This window comes from Natator depressus, chromosome 1, assembly GCF_965152275.1.
Source record: "Natator depressus isolate rNatDep1 chromosome 1, rNatDep2.hap1, whole genome shotgun sequence".
Taxonomy (NCBI): Eukaryota; Metazoa; Chordata; order Testudines; family Cheloniidae; genus Natator; species Natator depressus.
In genome coordinates this window covers 249,133,901-249,155,587 of record NC_134234.1, presented here as the reverse complement: position 1 = coordinate 249,155,587, position 21,687 = coordinate 249,133,901, and the positions used below count along the sequence as shown (strand labels likewise).

At 42.0% G+C, this 21,687-nt stretch overlaps 1 protein-coding gene across 1 annotated transcript; it reads right to left on the bottom strand.

Annotated features, from left to right (window-relative positions):
• Positions 1-3,794: 3,794 nt before the first annotated feature.
• HSP90B1 (heat shock protein 90 beta family member 1) lies at positions 3,795-20,340 on the bottom strand. The gene is made up of 18 exons (XM_074940665.1): positions 20,171-20,340; positions 19,514-19,613; positions 18,190-18,331; positions 17,992-18,108; positions 17,207-17,538; positions 15,038-15,149; positions 13,898-14,014; positions 12,855-12,971; positions 9,869-10,006; positions 9,703-9,780; positions 9,554-9,619; positions 8,867-9,136; positions 8,311-8,556; positions 7,750-7,886; positions 6,782-6,860; positions 6,539-6,694; positions 5,611-5,718; positions 3,795-3,938 (listed from the first exon to the last, which is right to left on the bottom strand). Exons 1-18 carry the CDS (start codon positions 20,217-20,219, stop codon positions 3,909-3,911), a joined length of 2,394 nt encoding a protein of 797 aa, XP_074796766.1. The 5' UTR covers positions 20,220-20,340; the 3' UTR covers positions 3,795-3,908.
• Between the last annotated feature and the right edge of the window lie 1,347 nt (positions 20,341-21,687).

The window sequence follows — 21,687 nt, the reverse complement described above, 5'->3', positions numbered from 1 at the left end:
TCCCCCAAACCATCCTACACATGATTAACAATAAGAACTAGCTAAGACTAAAACTATTTACAAGAAAACTGGAAAAGTTTGATGGGGAATGCCAGCCAAAGATGTGGACACCTTGGATCATGAGCTGTAGAAAGGAATTGGAGAAGCGGTCAGTCCATGCCATCCCTTATGCCCTCAATTCAGAGCACAAGGAGTCACAGGCCCTGACCAATGGACACTGCTATTGAAAAGTGTTACCATCTTAGCTACACAGAGAGCATGCACATAGAGACTACATTCAATGAACTGCAAATTCAGTTGAGAAATGAGTAGATTTTTAACAATTAACCTTTGGAACAACTTATGTAAGGATGTGGTGGGTTCTCTATTACTTGAAATCTTTAAATCAAGACTGAATGCCTTTCTAAAAGATCTGATTGTAGTTCAAACAGAAGTTATGGCTTTAACACAGAGTTTACTAGGTGATGTTCTTTGGTCTGTGCTATGCTGGAGGTCTAACTAGATTCTTCTGGCCTTAAAAAATCTGTATGTAGTTAATTTCCAACCTGTGAACCTGATAAGTCATGGGATGGGGAGTTGTGGGAAGGTATTAGAGGACTAGAAGCCATCAATTATTGTGTTATGGCACTAAGCTAGGTCCATACTATAGGCAAGTTGTATGAGCAGCACTCAAAGGAAGCTCATTTGAGATCTGCCCTGTATCTTCAACTGTGCCAGCTGCTTTGAGCAATTCTACCAGCCATATACAGTTGATGGGATTTTGGCTAGGATCTATGAAGGAATTTAGGTTTTGTGATGCTCAGCATTTCCATGTTTAATTTTTAGGTGCTTAGGGGAAAAAAAAAATCACAGGAACACCACTCAGATTCCACAAAGTCTGAGTTGGATACCTTGGAATGCAATCCACAAAAGCCAGCATGCTAAGCTGGGAGTCACTTAAACTACTCAATGGGAGATGCTAAGGTGAGGGGTATTCTAAGCCCAGTCCCTCTCTGAAATAGCTGCCTCAATCCAGGCTGCAGGGAGGTGGTGATCCTTGTTTAGTGATTCAGGCTGCTTGGATACCTGAGGTAGTGGTGGGGGAATGAGTTAGGTTCCTGTCTTCCTCCACACAAAATGGCCACAGAAAGTGGTGGTATTGGTGGTGCCCATCTTATAACTTTTAGCCTAGTGGTTAGAGCACTCACATGGGATAGAGAAGAGCCAGGCTGAATCCTCCCATCTCTGCCAGAGAGGGAGAAAGATGACCCTTGTTCAAACTACTGATGTATGAGCTATTCCAATAGGGGGTTCCCTTTTTCCTGTTAAAGCTTTTCCACAGTGGACCAATAAAGAGTGAAAGTGATTGGGGTGGGCTACTGGACACAGGATCTCCCAATTCTTAGTAAGTGCCTTAACCACAGGGGGAAATAGTCTCATCTAAGCATTTATCTGAGGTGGAACATTTGTCAGAAAGAAACTGAGAATGACTCTAGTCCAGGAGTTAGAACAGGCATCTAAGTTTGGAGTTTAAGCACTTAAGACCTTTATGGATCTAGGCTGATGCATGTGTATGGGACCATTTTGTATTTTTCAAAAATCCAACAGTAGAATGTTCATGGAAATTTATAAGAAGGTTTACAAATCTAAGTTTAGGGCCCTAGATTTAATCTGATATAGAATTTCTATTATAAACCCTCATTTAAAGGGTTCAAGAAACTATGCAATCATTACATTGGCAATTTCACAGAAAACAATTGCTCAAGTTATGAAAGTCCCACAGCTGCATGTTGTGTTCAGAGAGAACCAAGTTATTCAAGGTAGGAATCTAGAGTTCTGCACATAGGGAGCCCTACCTTGAGATCAAGCTCCCTAGCACTACTGCAACACAGAAGTTCCATAGATTTAAGACACTGACATATGATCCTATTTGAAACCTTGACCTCTATAGCTTTTAAATAGGTATTTTTCAGTACCTGCACTGAACCCATTACTTAGGTGAAGTAACAGGAGTTTTATTGTTGAAAGCATTATCTTTCAGATGCTACAGCTACCCACACTGGGTCTTTTTACTAGGTGATCTTAAGCACAACATTTCTTGGCCAAGAAACTATTAAGAGCAATGATCCAGTTTAGCTGCCAAAGCTTCACTTTCACATTGATAGTGTTCCTTTCTAAACCATGCTCTTATTTGCTACCCCAGGGTCAGGACCAGCAGCTTTGGTTCAAACTCAAATAAGCAAAACAGCTTAATGGAATCACTGTTCTCACCTATTAATTGGCAGCAATAGCATACCTACAACAGGGTACTAGTAAAATTTAAGTGGAATGTGGTACCTCACTTCAACACTGAGCAAGGCTACCAATAAATAGAAAAAAAAAATACTGTCACAATAGCATGTATACTTTGAAGTTGGGTTTTAGCACAGTAATTAAGTCAGACTCCATGACTTAAGATTCAGATGAGCTATGATGAAGTAAAAGTAGTAGTATGAGCAATAGCACTAACTACATTTGGCCCAACAAGAGTTTTTAGGAGACCTATAGCCCTTGTGAAGTCTGAACTTAATACATTTTATAGTAAGGAAAAGAGCTATTATTTGGATTTGAGTGTTTACCATATGCATAGGTGCAGTCACCAGTATAAGAGCCTGAGGAATTATATGAAGATTAAATGGCTTTACCACCTTTAAATGACCAGAATCATTCAACTATTTAAACTTTTACACCAATACCCCAAGAAAACAGCAGGAGCTGGAGGCATGAAGACAAAGGTCATGTTCTAGTCCCATCCATGCCACCAATTTGCTATGTGGCCTTAGACAAGCCACCTCACCTTTCTGGTTCAGCAACCCCACCTGCCTCACTCACAGGTATGTTTGAGGATTAGTCTACTTCTTCAAAGTAGAAGACAAGTGTTCCACATTCATGGCTCTCAAGTACAAAGTGGACACATGGTGTGTTTTGTTACAGACTGAGCAGATTGTAGAAACAAGTTTAACTTACTGAGGTTCATAGAACAAAGTAATTTCTACATCCTACCATTTATTATGGCAAGAGAGTCTATTCATCTTGGTACAGGCAGGCATGGATTTGTATAGTTCTAAAGCAATATTAGACAACTGAAGATTTTCAATGCTGGTGTAAGTTACATGGGAAGTAAGAGGGAATAATCTGAGATCAGTGCACTGTCTTTTAGATTCAAAATGTTTTAAATTCACTCAAATGCTTTACTGCACATTGTAGGAGCTCAATATACAGCCCTGTTCAAAGTGCAGCAGAGGCAGAAGACATTTATACAATCAATGAATGAACTATTAATGCAATTTGCAGTTATTGCTATTTGCTGTACCCAACCCCTTTTGAAGCAAGCTCTGTGAAGCTGACCCTTCAAAACCCTGAGTGGTAAGACTCTCCAGTGCATTTAGTCAGCCTTAACAAGATGCAGTAGTTCTGTACTTGAAGTGATACTTTTACAGCTTCTCCTGGTCTCCCCCCTGCCCAAACGTATGATCTTTAAAGGTTAATGCTGCATCTCTCCACAAGAGAAGTGAATGGTCTGGCTCTGACAGCAGAAAAAGTTTTAGTTAAGACTGTTCTGTTGGGTTATATCACAGGATATTCCCCACAGCTATTAAACAAGGAACCAAGAAGTGCTAGCCTACCTGCCAGATGACACAGTGGCCCTTTAGTGTAGAGTTTACACAGTGTTTGGGAACATTTTTATTTTGTACACGTGACAAGATTTTACACCAAGAATAGTCAGTTAAATAGTACAAATTTACATTCATGAGGAATGTTTTAAAAAAGTCAACTTAAAAAAAATCCTCCTCTGCCCACAACACCCCCCCCTCAACATTTTACAGTGAAAAACTGAACAATCTAATTCACATTCCCTCACCCCAGACAGGATGCTAGTTGAGTGCAGCTTACAGTTCATCTTTTACATCTGTGGATTCCTGCAAAGATGAGAGGGAGAGTTAAGTTTATAGTCTCAAGACAGCTTAAAAAGACTTAGTCATCTTGAGGTATAGATTTTTGTCTGTATACTGAAGACCATGGTTTCCATGCATGATAGGATGCTTCCAGAGGCCAGTTTTTGCATCTCATTTTCACAGCACTCGTAATGCTTGTGACAGAAGGGATTTTTAGTCCTTTAAAAAGCTATTTTGTATCTGTTCACACCCATTTAACTTAATTAGGGGATAGATAATTGACAGATCTTTAAGACCACCCCATCCCTACAGGGGCTCCAGTTGTCTGCTTGTCCAAGTGGAGGGGAAGATATGAGCTGCTATTTAATCTAGAACAATTTTTTAAAGAGCCTTCCAGGCTCTTTATATCAGATCAGCAAAAAGGGCAAACCCCAGCTTTTCCCACTGTAGGCCACCTTTAGAATGCAATTATGATTGTGGTCCATCTCTGCTCAGTTTGGGGGTGGGGGAGAAGAGACTTAAATACTACCAATGCTGAGAAGTTTACACTGGCTTTCTGGTCATGACTGTCAAGATCTTAACAGGAATTCAATAGTGTGGACTAGCAACCAAAACAGAACAGAGTTCCCTCCCATAACATTATTGCTGCAGCAGCTCAGAGTAGGTGTGGCAGGTAAATTTAAGCAGCTATGAGTCCAGACACAGGGAATAGTTCTGTTAGAAGTAATTTTTACTTAGTGCACTTTGTTTCTCTGCCCCCAACCTACTCCTGCACAAAAAAAAGCAGCCTTTATTAAAAAGCAGCCTTAGATTCTTGGATACAATTAAGCAAAGCACCACCATGCTAACTCCAGCTTTACAGGCAAGAGACACAGGCTATAGGAGCCAACCACTTCATGTAGGTGACTGAACACCAGAAACAATCACCAAGAGAACAGATGTATTTAGTTGGAAGAGGCCCTTCCCCAACCTAAACTCCTGGGAGCCAATAATATAGTCTGTTTGGTTCAACACTTCTAGTCCTCAGAATTGGGAATGAAGTAGTAGGCAACTGCAGTTCTGAAAGGAGAAGAACCCCAGAGCATCACAGCTTGTGACCCTCTACATTAAAATAGTTGCACACATCTAAAAAATGAGGGTTAATTTAAATTCCATTTGTGGGTGTTCAGTAACAAATTTAACCCTGAAACATGATTAACTGGAAACAGTTCCTAGTTTTATTGGAAAGTATTAGCATTCTAATAAGAAATAGCTTTGCTGAATCTGTAGTCAGAAATAAGTTCAGCCACTAGCTAAATAGTCCATCTCCAACAAGTTATACTTCCCAATCTGCTCTTCTACATTTGAAGATTTTAGTAGCTTCCCATGTAGTAGAATTAGGACAGGCATACACCAAGTGCCTTAGGAAAGTAGCCTTGCCTAAATCCCAGTTTAGGATCAAGCCTTAGACTACAAGATGGAGATTTATCTCAGTCTCATTTGAGAAGTTCAATGTATAACAAAAACTTATATGCTTTGACTTCAAGCAAGCTGCTAGCTACTCATTGGAGTTCCACAAGCTTTATCTACACTATGCCTCAATGAAGCCATGTTTTATTTGCTCCATGAAAACTGTTCACTTTGAAATCTGTTACTTTCATTGGTTTTAGAAAAATCTGAAATAGAGACTAGTAATTATGAGTTATTCTGAACAGACCTTCTCTGTTTCGCTCTCATCACCATCAGCTTCTACTTCCTCCTCCTCCTCCTCCTCATCTTGCTCTGCTTCAGCTGTGTCTTCAGGTTCTTCTGGCTCCTCTTCCACCTTAGATAATGTGAAATAAAGCTATTTGTTATTCCATTCTCAATAGATCAATTTGCTTGTCTTAATGGATAGGACTGAAAGTGGCCCAGAGGCTCACCTTTCTGGCCCATTCACCTGCCTTTGCACCATTCAGGTAGCAAGACCTGCCAATAGACCTTGATGTGCATTTCTTCAAGTGTGGCAACTCCCCAGTAGGCACATCTAGTATAGCTGTCTCCATATAGCCACAATTTTGGGAGAAGACTAGTGCTCAGGTACAGCATAACAGCACACTGTACTGTCTTCAGTTCGTGCCGAGTCACTTGGGCAAAATGTGCCAAAATGACAGACTTTAAGAGCATCTTTGGAATGTGGCCAGTAAATCAAACCTGGGTCACTAATAACCCACCCTTGTGTGCGCAGAGAAGCTGGATATACAGCAAGTGGGTCTAGATGCTATTAACTATGTCCCCAACTGTTCCCTAGAAAACATCTACACAGTATTTTGGAGTGAGCCTTCCAAGCCAGGGTTGACAGACTTGGGCTAGCAGGCTTGTGCTCTAAAAACAGCTGTATAGCCCCAACTTCAAAGCACTATTTAACTTCAATCTGTGGCTTATACAGCTAATTTTAAAAACTAGCTGAAGCCCTGTTGGCCCAGGTCCATTGACCTGGACTTTGAAGGCTCACTCCAGAATGCTGTGTAGACATACCCATACATGCACACCCCTTCCCCCACCCCAAGTTGTCTTAAGGGGAAGGTTTTTTTTTTTGTTTTTTTAAAGTGCTTTGAAAATTAAGACCTCTGAGCACCAATTACCCAAAAGTGAAGGTAGCTCACCTTTGCATCAAGGTCAATATTTAAACTTAAACGAAGCATTCTTTCTATTCTCTCTCCATATTCCTTTGTGTCTGGTAACATATAGCCTGATCTTATGGTCGCTGTTTCGAACAGAACTACAGCAAGATCTGCAACAGTTTTATCATCTTCATTTTCCTGATTTGGAAAATTAAGGAAGAGCCATTAACCAGGGTTCATGCAGCCAAACAGTTAACATATCATTGCTTTGTAACTTCTGTTTACCTTGATGCGCCTGAGCATGTCCTTGATCAGCGGATGTCTAGGGTTAATTTCAAAGGTCTTCTTCTGACTAGCATAGTAACTACAAGAAGAAAATTACATCAGTAGCTAGCTTTTTAAAAGGTAGCACCACTTTAATTTGCCCTCTAATGTTTAAAGGTTTAGTTTACTTAATCTAGAAGTTCAAATTCTGGAAGACAACTAAAATGCAGAAAGTCAGCTTTACATGTAATAGAACAGCAGTGTGAACTCTGATATGTGCAGATGCTGGTTATCAATTCAGTCTGTTGTGCTTCAGTAGCAGTTTGTGAACAAGCAGGTACACTTGCTACAAGAGGGGGGGTCACAAACCAATGAACACTTTCAATACTTAGACACTAGATGGATTCAGTTAGAGTTTGTTGTAGGCTTCTAAATGGTTTAATGTATACCTTTATAAATATTTTCTGAATAACTTAGTCACTACTACTGTGACAGACCACATATTTACACTTACTGCAAGTGGACAGAAAGTTCTGATTTGTCAAACAATTTAAACAGCTTAAGGTATTAAAACGACAGGTTAACTTAAAGACTAGGCCTGAGTTTTTGGAATCTGATCAGCTTGCTTTTACCATTAGTAAAAGCCCATCTGGTCTATAGCCTCACTATTGTTAACACTGCAGAGGAATGTCTGCATACAAAAGACTGACTTTCAGTGAATGTACACACACACACACACTATTTTGTAGTTTGGGCTGTTAATTATGTGACTGGATCCCTTTAAATTAAGTTCTGTAAATATCTATAAAATTCAATGATGTGTATACTTAAGTCCTTGTGAGATGACAACTAGGTAAAAATGAGGATTATTTCTCTTACAGGTCCATTCTTGTCAATATGGAGCACTGTTAATATGCATTTATGACTGCCTAACTGTGGCTCATATCTGTTGTGTTGGTAGACCATGATGTACAAGTATGAAAGCTTACTTTGTGGAGATATCTTTCCCAGTCTGGTATGCCTGAGCCTTCATAATTCTTTCCATGTTGCCAGACCATCCATACTGACTAGCCACCAGCGCACATGGAGACTGAGTTAAGCGTTGAGACAACACCGCTTTTTCAATCTAGGGGGAAAAAAAAAAGGAGAGATTGAGGGATCTCAATCTCTAATTTGAGAGATCACATTTGCAGTTGTCATTGTTAGTTTTTACTAAAATCTGTAAAATTCAAATACAGTCCTATATTTGTTATAAATACTTCAGAGGTGGCTTTGAGAGCTTTTCATTGGAAATAAGAGTCCTAATATCCCATTAGTATTTTTTGTCTTCTAAAACCCATTGATATGTGAGCAAAGTACTTTTTAGAAAGCTATCTACATATAGAAACCAAAGTTTGTCCCCAAGGGGACAAATAAATGAATTAAGTCTGAGAGGATGAGGGTGAAAAGTAAAAAAGTTAAAGGATTAGTCAGGCCATATTTTTTATTTTTGCACACATGTATATAAAGAGAGATGCAGAATAATGCTACTGTGAATATTGAATTCGTACCTTGTCCTTTAAAGCCTTGTCTTTCATCCAGGTTAAGAGTGGCTCAAATTCTTTTTCCAAAGCTTCCCGACTCTCCTTGGATTTATCACTTTCATCAAATTTCACTCCTTCCTTAGCAACATTCTGGAATCTCTTGCCATCAAATTCTGGCAGAGCTTGAATGCAGTATTCGTCTACAGGTTCAGTCAAATAGATCACTTCATAACCCTTTTTCAGAAGACGTTCAACAAATGGTGAAGATTCAGCCTACAAATACGAGTTAATTAGAAACAAGTTTAATATTGCTTGGCACTAAATTCTTGAATTCCATTGCTGTAATATTTTCACAACTGGCTAAAGAACTGTAACCTAAATGCCAGACGCTGCTAATATCTAAGTTGCCTTGAACAGCAACAGTAATACTACAGTACAAGCAACTACAGTCATATAGCACGCTGAGCCTAGCCACTCTTTCCAGCAGTAAGACCCTGAATTACAACTAGATTGATTCCTAAACTCAGACTGGTTTGCTACTTGACTATTTTGCTTTATAACACTGAAAAATTTTTATTCTTGCCTCTTTTCTGTTGGACCCCGCCATGAAATAGATTTTGTCTTGTTTCTCCTTCATCCTCTCCACATACTGGTCCAGACTAGTAGTGTTACTTTCATGATGAGATGACTGGAAACGAAGAAGTTTAGCTAAACGGGTACGGTTGGAATGATCCTCAATCACGCCAAGTTTTACGTTAGTACCAAATTCTTTCCAAAATGTATCATTGTATTTTTCTTCAGCAATCTTCTTGATCATGTCAAGAGTTTTACGAACCAGTTTCTTCCTAATAACCTAAGAATTCCAGAGACAAACAAGCAAGCTCACCCATACTGTTACATAAACACTGAGCACAACCAATCGTTTGAAGCTACTACAAAGAATGCTCCAACAGAATCTGTTAGGTACCACCTCAGTTCTCATGTTACTCTTCTGTAGCCATCTCCTTTTCATTTTCTTCCAATGAAGATCTACTAAACTTTGAATTTGTGGCAACAGTTTATGAATCATTCCACTTTGTATCTTCAAGCTTAACTTCTTTTCACTTACTTAAAGTGATGTCTTGCTTTTTACTTTATTCCTAATTTAGATAGGATAGGGCTAGAAAGAATCTAGGCTAACTATGACTACTTGGGTATTGTGTTTCCCCATACTTACTACAATCATGTTACTTAACTAGGGAAGTAGCTTGTTAAATTATGTCTAAGATACCTTTAGCAATTTATGCTGCTGGAGGGTTTCACGGGATACATTCAGAGGAAGATCATCAGAGTCCACCTAATTGGGGAAAAAAGGTGAATTTATAAAATAGAAGCAAGAGTAACTTAAGCCAACTCAGTTAAAAACTTCAAGATACTTACAACACCCTTGACAAAATTAAGATATTTAGGCATCATATCATGGAAGTCATCAGTGATAAACACTCTCCGGACATACAACTGCATGTTAAAAATAAGAATAAAAGTATTAGGAATGTTTGAGGGATGTTTAAGTTTATTCCAGCTTTCAGCATACTTATGTTTTTACCTTAATGTAATCACTCTTTTTGGATCCATATTCATCAAATAAACCACGTGGAGCTGTGGTGGGAATAAACAAGATAGACTTGAATGTTACTTCTCCTTCAGCAGTGAAGTGAATATAAGCCATAGGATCATCGTGTTCCTGTGGAAGGAAAATTACTATTTAGTCAGTGTTTCTTTCTAGAGCTTGTGTGTGAAAGCTATTCTTGTGAGTTTGCACTTGTGGAAGGAACAGTTGGATCAGTGATATAGAAATAACCTCTGCATAACTCTACCACTGATTATCTATCCTTTAGAAGGGAAATTTTATCTTCCTTTCATTCTAGATTTGAATGAAATGAGATTAAGGAGATTGCCAACTAAATACTGAGACCGAACTCTTAAACCCCAGATTATGGTAGTTTACTTCCATGTTAAATAGCATGCAACCAGTAGTTCACTAATATATTAGTAAAAAGAAAAGGAGTACTTTTTTTGTGGATACAGACTAACACGGCTGCTACTCTGAAACCTGTTAATATATTAGTGAGCAGCCTGGTTCTACCAAAAGTGAGGAACAATCATTGAAATTGAAAAAGCAAACAATACTAGTGAAAAGTAATAAGAGCCATTACACAACCACTAGCATTTTCACTGGTATCTGCAAGGGGATATGACAAAAGTAGGATGTCTCAGTTGCAAAGATTACTTCTACTAGAATTCTGTAATGCAGATTTAATGTTCCCTGCAGAATTCCCCCCGCAGTCCCAAATTTGATTTTCACCCATATGCTTCTTTTCCAGTTGTGTGCTTCAAATGGATTAGTTATGTGTACACAATGTCTTTGTGTGCACAGGACCCTAGTGATGCCACCCTCCCTCTTATATTCCTTGCCAGCCTGAATCTATCCCTATCAGTGATCAGGAACAGTCAGCATGGGTTCACCAAGGGAAGGTCATGCCTGACTAATCTAATCGCCTTTTATGATGAGATTACTGGTTCTGTGGATGAAGGAAAAGCAGTGGATGTATTGTTTCTTGACTTTAGCAAAGCTTTTGACACGGTCTCCCACAGTATTCTTGTCAGCAAGTTAAGGAAGTATGGGCTAGATGAATGCACTATAAGGTGGGTAGAAAGCTGGCTAGATTGTCGGGCTCAACGGGTAGTGATCAATGGCTCCATGTCTAGTTGGCAGGCGGTGTCAAGTGGTGTGCCCCAGGGGTCGGTCCTGGGGCCGGTTTTGTTCAATATCTTCATAAATGATCTGGAGCATGGTGTGGATTGCACTCTCAGCAAATTTGCGGATGATACTAAACTGGGAGGAGTGGTAGATACGCTGGAGGGGAGGGATAGGATACAGAAGGACCTAGACAAATTGGAGGATTGGGCCAAAAGAAATCTGATGAGGTTCAATAAGGATAAGTGCAGGGTCCTGCACTTAGGATGGAAGAATCCAATGCACCGCTACAGACTAGGGACCGAATGGCTAGGCAGCAGTTCTGCAGAAAAGGACCTAGGGGTGACAGTGGACGAGAAGCTGGATATGAGTCAACAGTGTGCCCTTGTTGCCAAGAAGGCCAATGGCATTTTGGGATGTATAAGTCGGGGCATAGCGAGCAGATCGAGGGACGTGATCGTTCCCCTCTATTCGACACTGGTGAGGCCTCATCTGGAGTACTGTGTCCAGTTTTGGGCCCCACACTACAAGAAGGATGTGGATAAATTGGAGAGAGTCCAGCGAAGGGCAACAAAAATGATTAGGGGTCTAGAGCACATGACTTATGACGAGAGGCTGAGGGAGCTGGGATTGTTTAGTCTGCAGAAGAGAAGAATGAGGGGGGATTTGACAGCTGCTTTCAACTACCTGAAAGGGGGTTCCAAAGAGGATGGCTCTAGACTGTTCTCAATGGTAGCAGATGACAGAACGAGGAGTAATGGTCTCAAGTTGCAATGGGGGAGGTTTAGATTGGATATTAGGAAAAACTTTTTCACTAAGAGGGTGGTGAAACACTGGAATGCGTTACCTAGGGAGGTGGTAGAATCTCCTTCCTTAGAGGTTTTTAAGGTCAGGCTTGACAAAGCCCTGGCTGGGATGATTTAACTGGGAATTGGTCCTGCTTCGAGCAGGGGGTTGGACTAGATGACCTTCTGGGGTCCCTTCCAACCCTGATATTCTATGATTCTATCTACCACTGCATCCCTGCACCCAGCACTCCTACCCATACCTGGCATGGGGGCATGCATATTGCCTCTGGAGGTGAAAGGGTTTTGCCTGGCAAACCATGTATATGACTGAACACAAAACCACCACATGCACACTCCCTGACCCTATCCTGGTTCTCCCTTCCCCATGCTAGCCACCTGCTATCTTACAACTACTGCTAACTCACCAACCCCCCCCGCCATCCCACTACAATGGCATGACCCAAAAGCCATACTATACACAGATGCTTGAACTTCGGACTAGACATGACAGACACACAAAGCAGTCCTTAAGGACGCTATTGCCCTCTCAGGCCAGGTCATTACAATACTTTTGTATGACTGTTTAAATGAAATATTTAATTTCACTGAAACAGAGCTGTCAAAGAAAGTTCTTTATTAATATGCCTAGAAATCTATTTCTCAAAAAACATTTCCTGAATCTTTGTATTGTTACAGGCATTCTTGCCGACAGGTATTTTGAAATAAATTGCCAAAATAAACGGAAACTGGCATGACTATACATTGGGTTATTTTGACAGTAATGTACAATATTTTAAAATTGTGCAGAATTTAATATTTTGGTGCAGCATTGCCCGAAGAGTAAGAGACCATACCAACTCTTCCCCACTACTCCTCACACTCCCTTCCCTACCTCCCTCAATCAGAACAAGAACCTTTACTGAAAGGTAAGTTTAGTGGTAGGTTTAAGGGTCTGGCATTCCACATCATCACCTCCCATACATTAGACTGAGCTTATACTGTACCAGACATGTACTATAGAAATTTGAAGCCTGTATCAAATTTACCTTAGAAAATGATTTGTAAAAAGCTTTGTATTCATCTTCTTCAACTTCCTTAGATGGTCTCTGCCAAATTGGTTTGATATCGTTCATAAGCTCCCAATCCCAGATAGTTTTTTCAACCTGTGCATGAAAAAAAAGTCAATTCTACATTGTTCAGCTCTTGCTTATGCCTGAGATTGCTGATATTGATGTACAAGTTACATAAGAAAGTTACTGCTTCACTCAAGTTAGAAAGTTTACTTATGTATTGTCAACCTCTGTAGTTTTTTGCATGCAGAGTGTTACTTCACCAAGTGCTCATAATGTACAAGGAGCATACACAAGTTGCACATAATGCCTACCCTGAAGGTTTTACAGTCTGAAGTTTAAGATGTAGTGTGTAATGGCAAGCACTGTGGTGGGAATGACTGAAGGGGACGTCACTGACAGTGGATAACTCAGGGTTTATGTACATGATGATTTACTCATGTACACAAGAAATGGAAATTATGCATGTTTTATCTGAATTTATATCAAATCAAAATACTAAAATTTCTCTTGAGCCTGAGTTTGGGTGAAAAAGCTTTCCAGTAGTGTTGCTGGAATTATTCTGATTTGGCAGAGTTTGTGTTATCTCTAATGGCTCAAGACTCTTGATCCCCCTCAGAAGCTTACTTGCCAATGTAAGAAATACATTAGAGGCGGAGTACAGGGCTAGGTGTACTGTAGAGAAATCCTTACGGAACTACCATTCACAAGGTACTACCAGTATTTCTGAACAGAAGACATTTTCTGCTGTTTGGCAATTGTTAGATCAAAATATAGTGTATTAGAATTTTATTTTACTCTTGCTAACAGCAGATTTCTACTAACACCATACTGATGGTAAACTTACTAGAAGGTACCATTGGCGCTAAAAATATATCATGCACATCTGGAAGACAAAGGGTTCTACACCCCTTAACATGGAACTGTAAACCAAGTTGTTTAGCACTCTGAAGTATATACACCACCCCCTGCTCCCTCCCAAAAACCCCCAAATCCCACACATGCAAAAAACCACTTACCTTTTTAGTTTTTGGCTTTTTCTCTTCTTCCTCCTCCTCCTCCACAGCAGCTTCATCATCTGTTTCCTCTTTTTCTTTTACTTCCTCCTCTTCAATGGGCTCTTCTACAGTCTCAGTCTGTGGAAACACTTAGCTATAAGTCCACTTTGCTTCAGAAGAACCTGGTCAAACAGCCTTTCCTTGCCTAGCACCCTCATGAAACAATGATTTATGATTGATAATCCAGGGGTTTAGATTTGAAAATCTAGTCACCATTTGACTATAATAAGCTGTTCTTTTAAATGAAAAAACTCTAGCACATGTCAACTGCCATAATTTAAAATAATCCATGTAGTATTCTGCATTCTAATTAGTAGTATGTAATAATTCACTGAATAGCAAGAGATGTGAATGGGGCTGCAGCAGAAACAAGCTTGCCTAAGTTGATTTTCAACCATTAGGTCTGAATTTTGTACTATACCACTAAAGACACTAACCAGAGGCATACACAAAACATCAGAATGTGAACCTCCAGTAAGGCCCCAAAACAATACCCTGGTGAGAAGCCCCAGAAACTACAGGTAGCATGGTACTTATTTCCACCATGATGCATTCTCTGCTTGAGGCTTCCACCTTTTCGTTTTGCTTCCGGCTATTAGTTATCCGGCTATTAGTTATCCGGGGCCACCCTGTAGCTTCTTGAAGGGAGAAGTAGCAGAGAGTTATGCTCTCCCTCCACACTTGGGGAGGTGAAAGGACTGGTCTCTGACTTATCCTTTCACCTGCCTCTTTTGAGTCATCCTTCTTATGGATTCCAATTTCCTCAGCTACTGCTCAGCTTTTACAAGTAGTGTGAAGTTGCCATAAGTTCTCCTATTCCCCAGGTTTGGAGAGCAGTGAAGCTAGCCAGCATCTTGTCAGTTCTGCTGCTTTGGAAAAGTCAATTTGGAGAACCACCACCAGCCAAACACAAACCAATGTAGTTTTTGAAACCATGAGGATAAGTGCTTTCATAGGATGCTTAAGCTCTGTAGAACAGCCAGCTCAGGAAATTCTGTGATGAATGAGGGCACCCTATCAGGAAATGGATATTTCAAGCCTTTACATTCATTATATATACACAGTACAAGTTTCAATTAGTTAAGAGTTAAAGCTATTTACCTTGCTGCTCCACACATATATAGGGAAGTTAATGAACTGTGAATATTTCTTGACTAGATTTTTAATTGTATCCAGCTCAAGATAGTCAGATGCCTCCTCCTTCAAGACAAGTCTGAAGAAGACAGTACAAGCGTTAGACAGGTTAGCATTTCAATACAATTTTGCTATTTGAATCTATGCATAAATATTTTGAAGAATCTAGTGTATCAGAACACCCAAATAGTGGACAGTCCCTTGGGAAAGTTTCAACTAAATTGGGACTAAGTCCACTCTGCTCCTTTGCTCTCCTGTCTTTTTCCAGAGGAAAAGCAGTACCAATTACAGCTGTTCCAACCATGGAAGCCCAACAAAGCAGACCAGAACAGCTTTAGAAAACTGCATTTAAAGACAAATCAGTTTAGCACAATCATTGTTTGAAACCAATTCTACATCATTTACTAGACTTCAGAGTGGGGGTGGGGAGAAGTGTCACCAAAAAAAAATTCTTACTAGTTGAGGATCTTCCAACAAATCTAGTATTCTTACAAACAAAAGCTTAAATCAGCTGCACCAAAGAAACATACTGCAAATGAAGAGAAAGGGTCCACTGGAGAATGTTGAGTCACCCTCTAATCCATGAGCTGCACACCAAGCCAGTCCCAGAGTATAACTGAAATTGGCTGCTCAGAGGGATTTTTATTGTCAGGTAGTTTGGCCTTATTTAAGAGGAACTACTACATTTAGCACTTGTTTCATTTTTTCCACCACATTAAGTTGGGGAAAGTCTTCCTAGCAGTACTTGCAACTCAAGCTATCAGGACTAGGAAGTGCTTTCTCTTAGTAAAATCTGAAGTGTATTAAGTGAATAGGAGAAAAGGTAGAGCCCTTAATCGTGCATTTTCAATTTTTACATGCAGTAGCAGACAAAAATTTAAGATTTAACCACTTGAAGTTAATGGAAAGTTTGACAAAATTGAAAATGGCATGTTTCTGTTTGTGGTTCTTGCTATTCAAGTTTGATAAGCCTCAGATAGGAAGAGCAAGCCAACTGTATTAGCAGAAAGGACAGCCAACACAGTAGCCAGTTATGTCAGAGCAGTACAAGTATGGAGATCAGCTCTGAAGGGATCAGCCATTATTCTCTACACTATGCATTAACTTATACCAGAGCTTAGCACAAAGTTCTTTGTCAATGTGGACCACAAATTGACTGCCGCTATTAAAGTATTTAAGTTCGCAGGCACTTTGTTTGTTCTAGTCCACTCTTCTCCATCACTAAGTCCACTTTAGAAAACACTAGCAGTTTAGCAAGAGTACTGTAGTATGTACTTTCAGCTAATGTAGCTGAACTAAAACAAATTCCAAGTTTGTGAAAACTAGAAATCAAGCATGACCAAGCATACTTGTTAATATCTCATCACATCCTTAACCTATGCAAGAATGTGTTTTTTGCCAATTTTTCACTAACACCTTTAGTCAGTAGTTATTTTCAAGTCCCTAAACCATGGCTTTGATTCAGGAAGTCATTCCTATTCAGGAAAAGCACTTATTCCAGGCTAAGGACACTATAAATGAAGAGTTACTGCACAGGATTCATAGTTAGTGTCCTACCACATTCACAGCCATGAAAAACGCATCACTGACCACAAAGTCTGCTCTTTTGTATGCTTTTACCCTATATACTATACTGATTTCACACGGGAGACCTAAGTTTCTCAAATTGGGGATCCTGACCCAACATGGAGTTGCAGGGGGGTTGAAAGTTTTTTTTTTTGGGTGGGGGTGAGGGGAGGAGAAAGATCATAGTATTGCCACCCTTACTTCTGCACTGCCTTCAGAGCTAGGCTCCCGGACAGCAGCCGCTGCTCTCCAGCTGCCCAGCTCTGAAGGCAGAGCCGCCACGGGCAGCAGCGCAGAAGTAGGGGGTTGCAGTACTGCTACACTCTTACAGTAACCTTGCAACCCCCACACAACTCCTTGTTGGGTCAGGACCCCTACAATTCTAATACTGAAATTTCAGTTTTAAATAAATAGCTTAAAATCATAAAATTTATGATTTTAAAAATCCTATGACTGAAATTGAGCAAAATGGACCATGAATTTGCTAGGGCCCTATTCATAATGCAGAGAACATGCTAATGAGCAAGGTATACATCAACAGCTTACTATTGGATCAGCTGCAACACTTACGTTATGGTGGTGCCTCTGCCTAAGGTGGCGCCTCTGGGGTCATCAATCACTGAGAATTCATTTGAATCAGATTCCCAAATGTGTTGAGTATCATTATTGTGCTTTGATGTGACAATAACTCTGTCTGCTACAAGGAAGGCAGAATAGAAGCCAACACCAAACTGGCCAATCAGCTCAGATGTTGACTGACTATCTTCCGGCATTTCAGTAATCTTGTTTAAGAATTCACTTGTACCAGACTTGGCAATGGTACCCAAGTTTTTAATTAATTCTTCCTTGGTCATGCCAATACCTGTGTCTGTAACATGAAGCATGTTCTTCTCTTTATCACACTAGAAAATGAATAAGGTAAATTCAGTTAAGTGTCACTTGGAGACAGCATGCATTGCATCTTGTTAAAGTTGAAAGTTACAGGTGAGATGTTACAGTAATGAGAAGACTCTTCATGAAGAAAGTCTACTATGCAAAAATCTGGCTAGAGCATGGATTCACATTAATGCAATAAGGGAAGACACTCTTGCTGAAGCAATGCAGTGGTTCAGCCACTCTCCACAGGAAGAGAGTTCAGAGGCAGCCATAAATGTTTGCTACAACACTAAGACAGGGCATTTGAGGATTTTATGGTCAAACCAATGGTAGGGTACCAAGGTTTTAGACGAAGTAGTTTACAAACTCTGGGATATGCAGAATGTTAAATACAAATTTATTAGCTTGGGCAAGTGAAAAGGTATTTACTAATGGCTGGAAGAATCAGCAGAGTACCATTAGTAGCTAGCAGCTCTTACCTTTATTTTAATAGTGAGTTCTTCATTACCAGCAAGGGCATTGTCATCAGTCAGTGATAATAGCCTTATCTTATCTAGAGCATCAGAAGCATTTGAAATCAATTCTCTCAGGAAAATCTGAAACGATATGTATAGGGATGATAAACTTTATGCTAGAACTATATATGTTGACATTGTTTAAATAAACATATTGCTTACCTCCTTGTTTTTATATAAAGAATTGATAATGAGTTTCATCATTCTGTTAACTTCAGCTTGGAAAGCAAACTTCTCAGATTTCTCTCTGATTTCTTTTATCTGGGATGCATTTAAGCCATCTAATTGAATAGCTTCCTCCTCTCTGTGGAGACAAAGTTAGATCTTTTATTAGGCCTTATTCAGTTACTACATAGTTTAGTCCAGTGGCAGGATCAACTGAATTTGAGGTTACAGCAGACAGACCAATCTTAGGTTACTAAGACATTCCACAAACCATGGCATCAGGATGACAGTTTAGAACTGTAAGATTTGATTTTGACTATGGAACACTAAGTGTGAAAACTATTAGGAAAATCTGATAACAAGTGAGTGCATTAGACATCATAAAGGCTGGATCTCTCTACTATTCAGCAAAAATCCTACCAGTCCCTGGTAGGCTCCACTCTGAAGTTACAATGTACAATAACCTCTATGCTACAGAAGGAAAGGCATACAATGGAGGTCATTTCAAGTGTACTGCATGTGTTTGCCACAAGTCAGTGTACTAATATAACAGCCCTGTGGAGTACCAGCAAAAAGAAAGAAACTGATTGGTACCCAAGGAAGTCAATGAGAGTCAAACATGTAACAGTGCAAACTAGCGACCATTTCACATAGCTATTATGTTTTACCTACCATTTAGCTGCTTTTAAGGGGATTCATTTCATATAAGAACCACAAAACATGGGTTATTTGCTTTTTTAAAATAAAAGGGACTGAAAAGACCAGAGCTCTTTTTCCTGAAACAGTGGCCCTATACCTTTCCAGACTACTGTCCATGCCCCTTTCAGGGGTCTGATTTGTCTTGCGTATCTCCAGGTTACACCACCTCACTTAAAAACCACTTGCTTACAAAAAAAATCAGACATAAAAAGACAAGTTTCACAGCCACTATCACTGACTCTCACTTTGTCATATAATTATAAAATAAATAAATCTGAATATAAATATTGTACTTTCATTTCAGTGTATAGTATATACAAGTCACTGTATGACATTTTAGTTTGTATGGACTTCGCTGGGGCTTTTTACCTAGCCTGTTGTAAAACTAGGCAAATATCTAGATGATTCGATGTACCCCCTGTACCTCTGTTCCCCCCCAGGATTACATGTACCCCTGGTTGAGAACCACTGCCCTGGAGTACACTACATTAAAAACACAAACCTCTCCCCCATCATAATACTGACTCCTTGGCCAGCAAGGAGGACGAGGCAGTAACCAGCACATGGAGCTCCAGGGTTTCGCGATGGGGTCATAGCTCTTTACAGCATGATAGGTACAAACCTCTGAACAACTTCGTCATCGGTCCGAGAGCCCTCTCGGCTTTTACCCAGGTCATCTTCTACTTTGCCGTCCACGTCGGGCTCCTCCGCTCTAGCCGACGCTGGGGGAGACAACGGGCGTTAGAAACATGGCCCACAACGCGGATCCGCCTCCCCCGCTCCGGGCGGCCTTCCGCGCCGCGCACTGCGGAAGAGGCTCCTGTCAGGACCCTGCAGCGGGCGACACGGCGGCGGGGAGCTTTCCGAGCGGCAGCCCCAGCGCCATGACCGGTCAGGCGGTGCGGGGAGCTCCGGCCAGCGCGCCCCTCCCCCCCGCCGCACTGAGGGGGTAACGCCGCCGCGGAAAGCGGCCCCGCCCCCACCGCGGGGCGCAGCGCCTCGGGACTCAGGCCCCTGAGGGAGAAGAGCCAGCGCGGATCCCGCCATCCTCCGGAGAGGCTGAGGAGCCGTGGGAAGGCGGGGCTGGACTCAGAGCGGTTCTCCCCGCTCGCCCGAGAACAGACCCCCCCCCTCCCCCCGGGTTCAAACACCCACGCGCCCCTACCCCGAGGGTCCCGGCCCCTCCCTCCTATTCACCGGGCGGAGGCCGCGCAGGCCACCTGCCCCAACCGCTCCTGGCCAGAAGCTTCTAGAACCCGCGGGCGGGCGGGCCACTCACAGGCTAGGAGCAGGACACACAGGAGAGCGAGTCCCCACAGCGGCTTCATGGCGGCGTCAATGCGGACCCAGGAGAGACCAATCGAGCCCCTGCCCCGCGACTCGAGCAGAGGGGAACAGCGCTACTGCCGAGTCTGCCAAACCACCAGCCAGGTGAGCCCGCCTACCCCAGCCTTATCACTGTCCGGCACGCGGGGCGGGGAAAAGCGCTCAGCCAGCCACCAATCAGAGCGCACCACGCCAAACACAGAGCCAATGAAGAGCCCCGAGGGGTGGGGCGGGGTCCGGTCCTTGCCAATCAGAGCCTTCCATGTGCGGCTTCCTGCGGCCGGAGCGTGGCTACCTCTGATTGGTCATTGGTAGGAGGAGTCGGCCAATCATTTTTAATAGCTAGCTTAATCAGCCTGCCTTTTATTTATTTTTTTTAATTAAATACTCGGAAATGTTCGACTCCGCGGCTATGTGACTCCCGCACGAATGAGAGCTGGGTGTAAAGCGATAAAAGTCTCCACATGGCCGGATCAATCCAAAGCATTTCCGGGGCGCCTAGAATGTTTGCCCTAGAGACAGTTACTACGGCAACGTTTACTTCCGGCAGGTACAACCTCAGCAGAGGCAGCTATAGAGGAGCGGGTGAGACATGCGTGACGGAGGCCAATACGCGCGGGGCTGCTGGCAAACAATGCTGCCGCCGGACGAGGGTAGGGCTAGGGAAGGTGCTCCCGCCATAGGGAGTGTGGAGTGGGGAGCGTGTTCCCGGATACCTCTTAGACCACAACTCCCAGCATGCAGCGCTCCGGGACTGTGCGCTGGGACTGGCGTACTGGCGCCGCATTGGATGAGGGGAATCGTAGTTCAGCGAGCTGCGGACGCGCTGCATGCTGGGAGTTGTAGTCCTACGTCATAGTGCCTGCGTGTCTTCATCATGGGCTGGCAGAACGCCCCTGGCTTGCTGGTAGCTGTAGCCTCTGCATTGTCGTTGACTCTGGGCGTGCCTGGAGGGCGAGGGCAGACCCGCAGCGCTGGTTGCTCTGGCTGGGCCACAGAGGCCACGGCCCCCAACTTCTGCAGTAGTTTAGGGCCAGATTTTTAAAGGTATTTAGGCACATAAAGCCAGTGAAAGTGCCCTCAGCTGCATCATTGGGCTCCTAGATCCCTTTGAAATGTGCTCTTGACGTCTGCCACTCCAAAGCAGTGACATTCCCGTAGCCCCTGCCTTTTGTACCCTATATGGCTAGGGTTTCCTATATTCCTGGAGGTTTCATCACCACATAAGCTTTAATATAAATCTTTAATTTCTGGAGACTCCAGGACAATCCTGGAGAGTGGCCCACTCTACCTGTCCACTGGGTGTAGCAGCTGGCTCCCTGTGACAGGAGTCATCATCACAGTAGGAGTCTTGCATAAGCTTGAATGTGTGTGAACCCTGTACACCCCCTCCCCACTTTAATCTTGCTCTGGGCCACAAAGTGCAAGACAACACTGTAGGGCTGCCAGGAGTCTAATTGTGCAAACCTA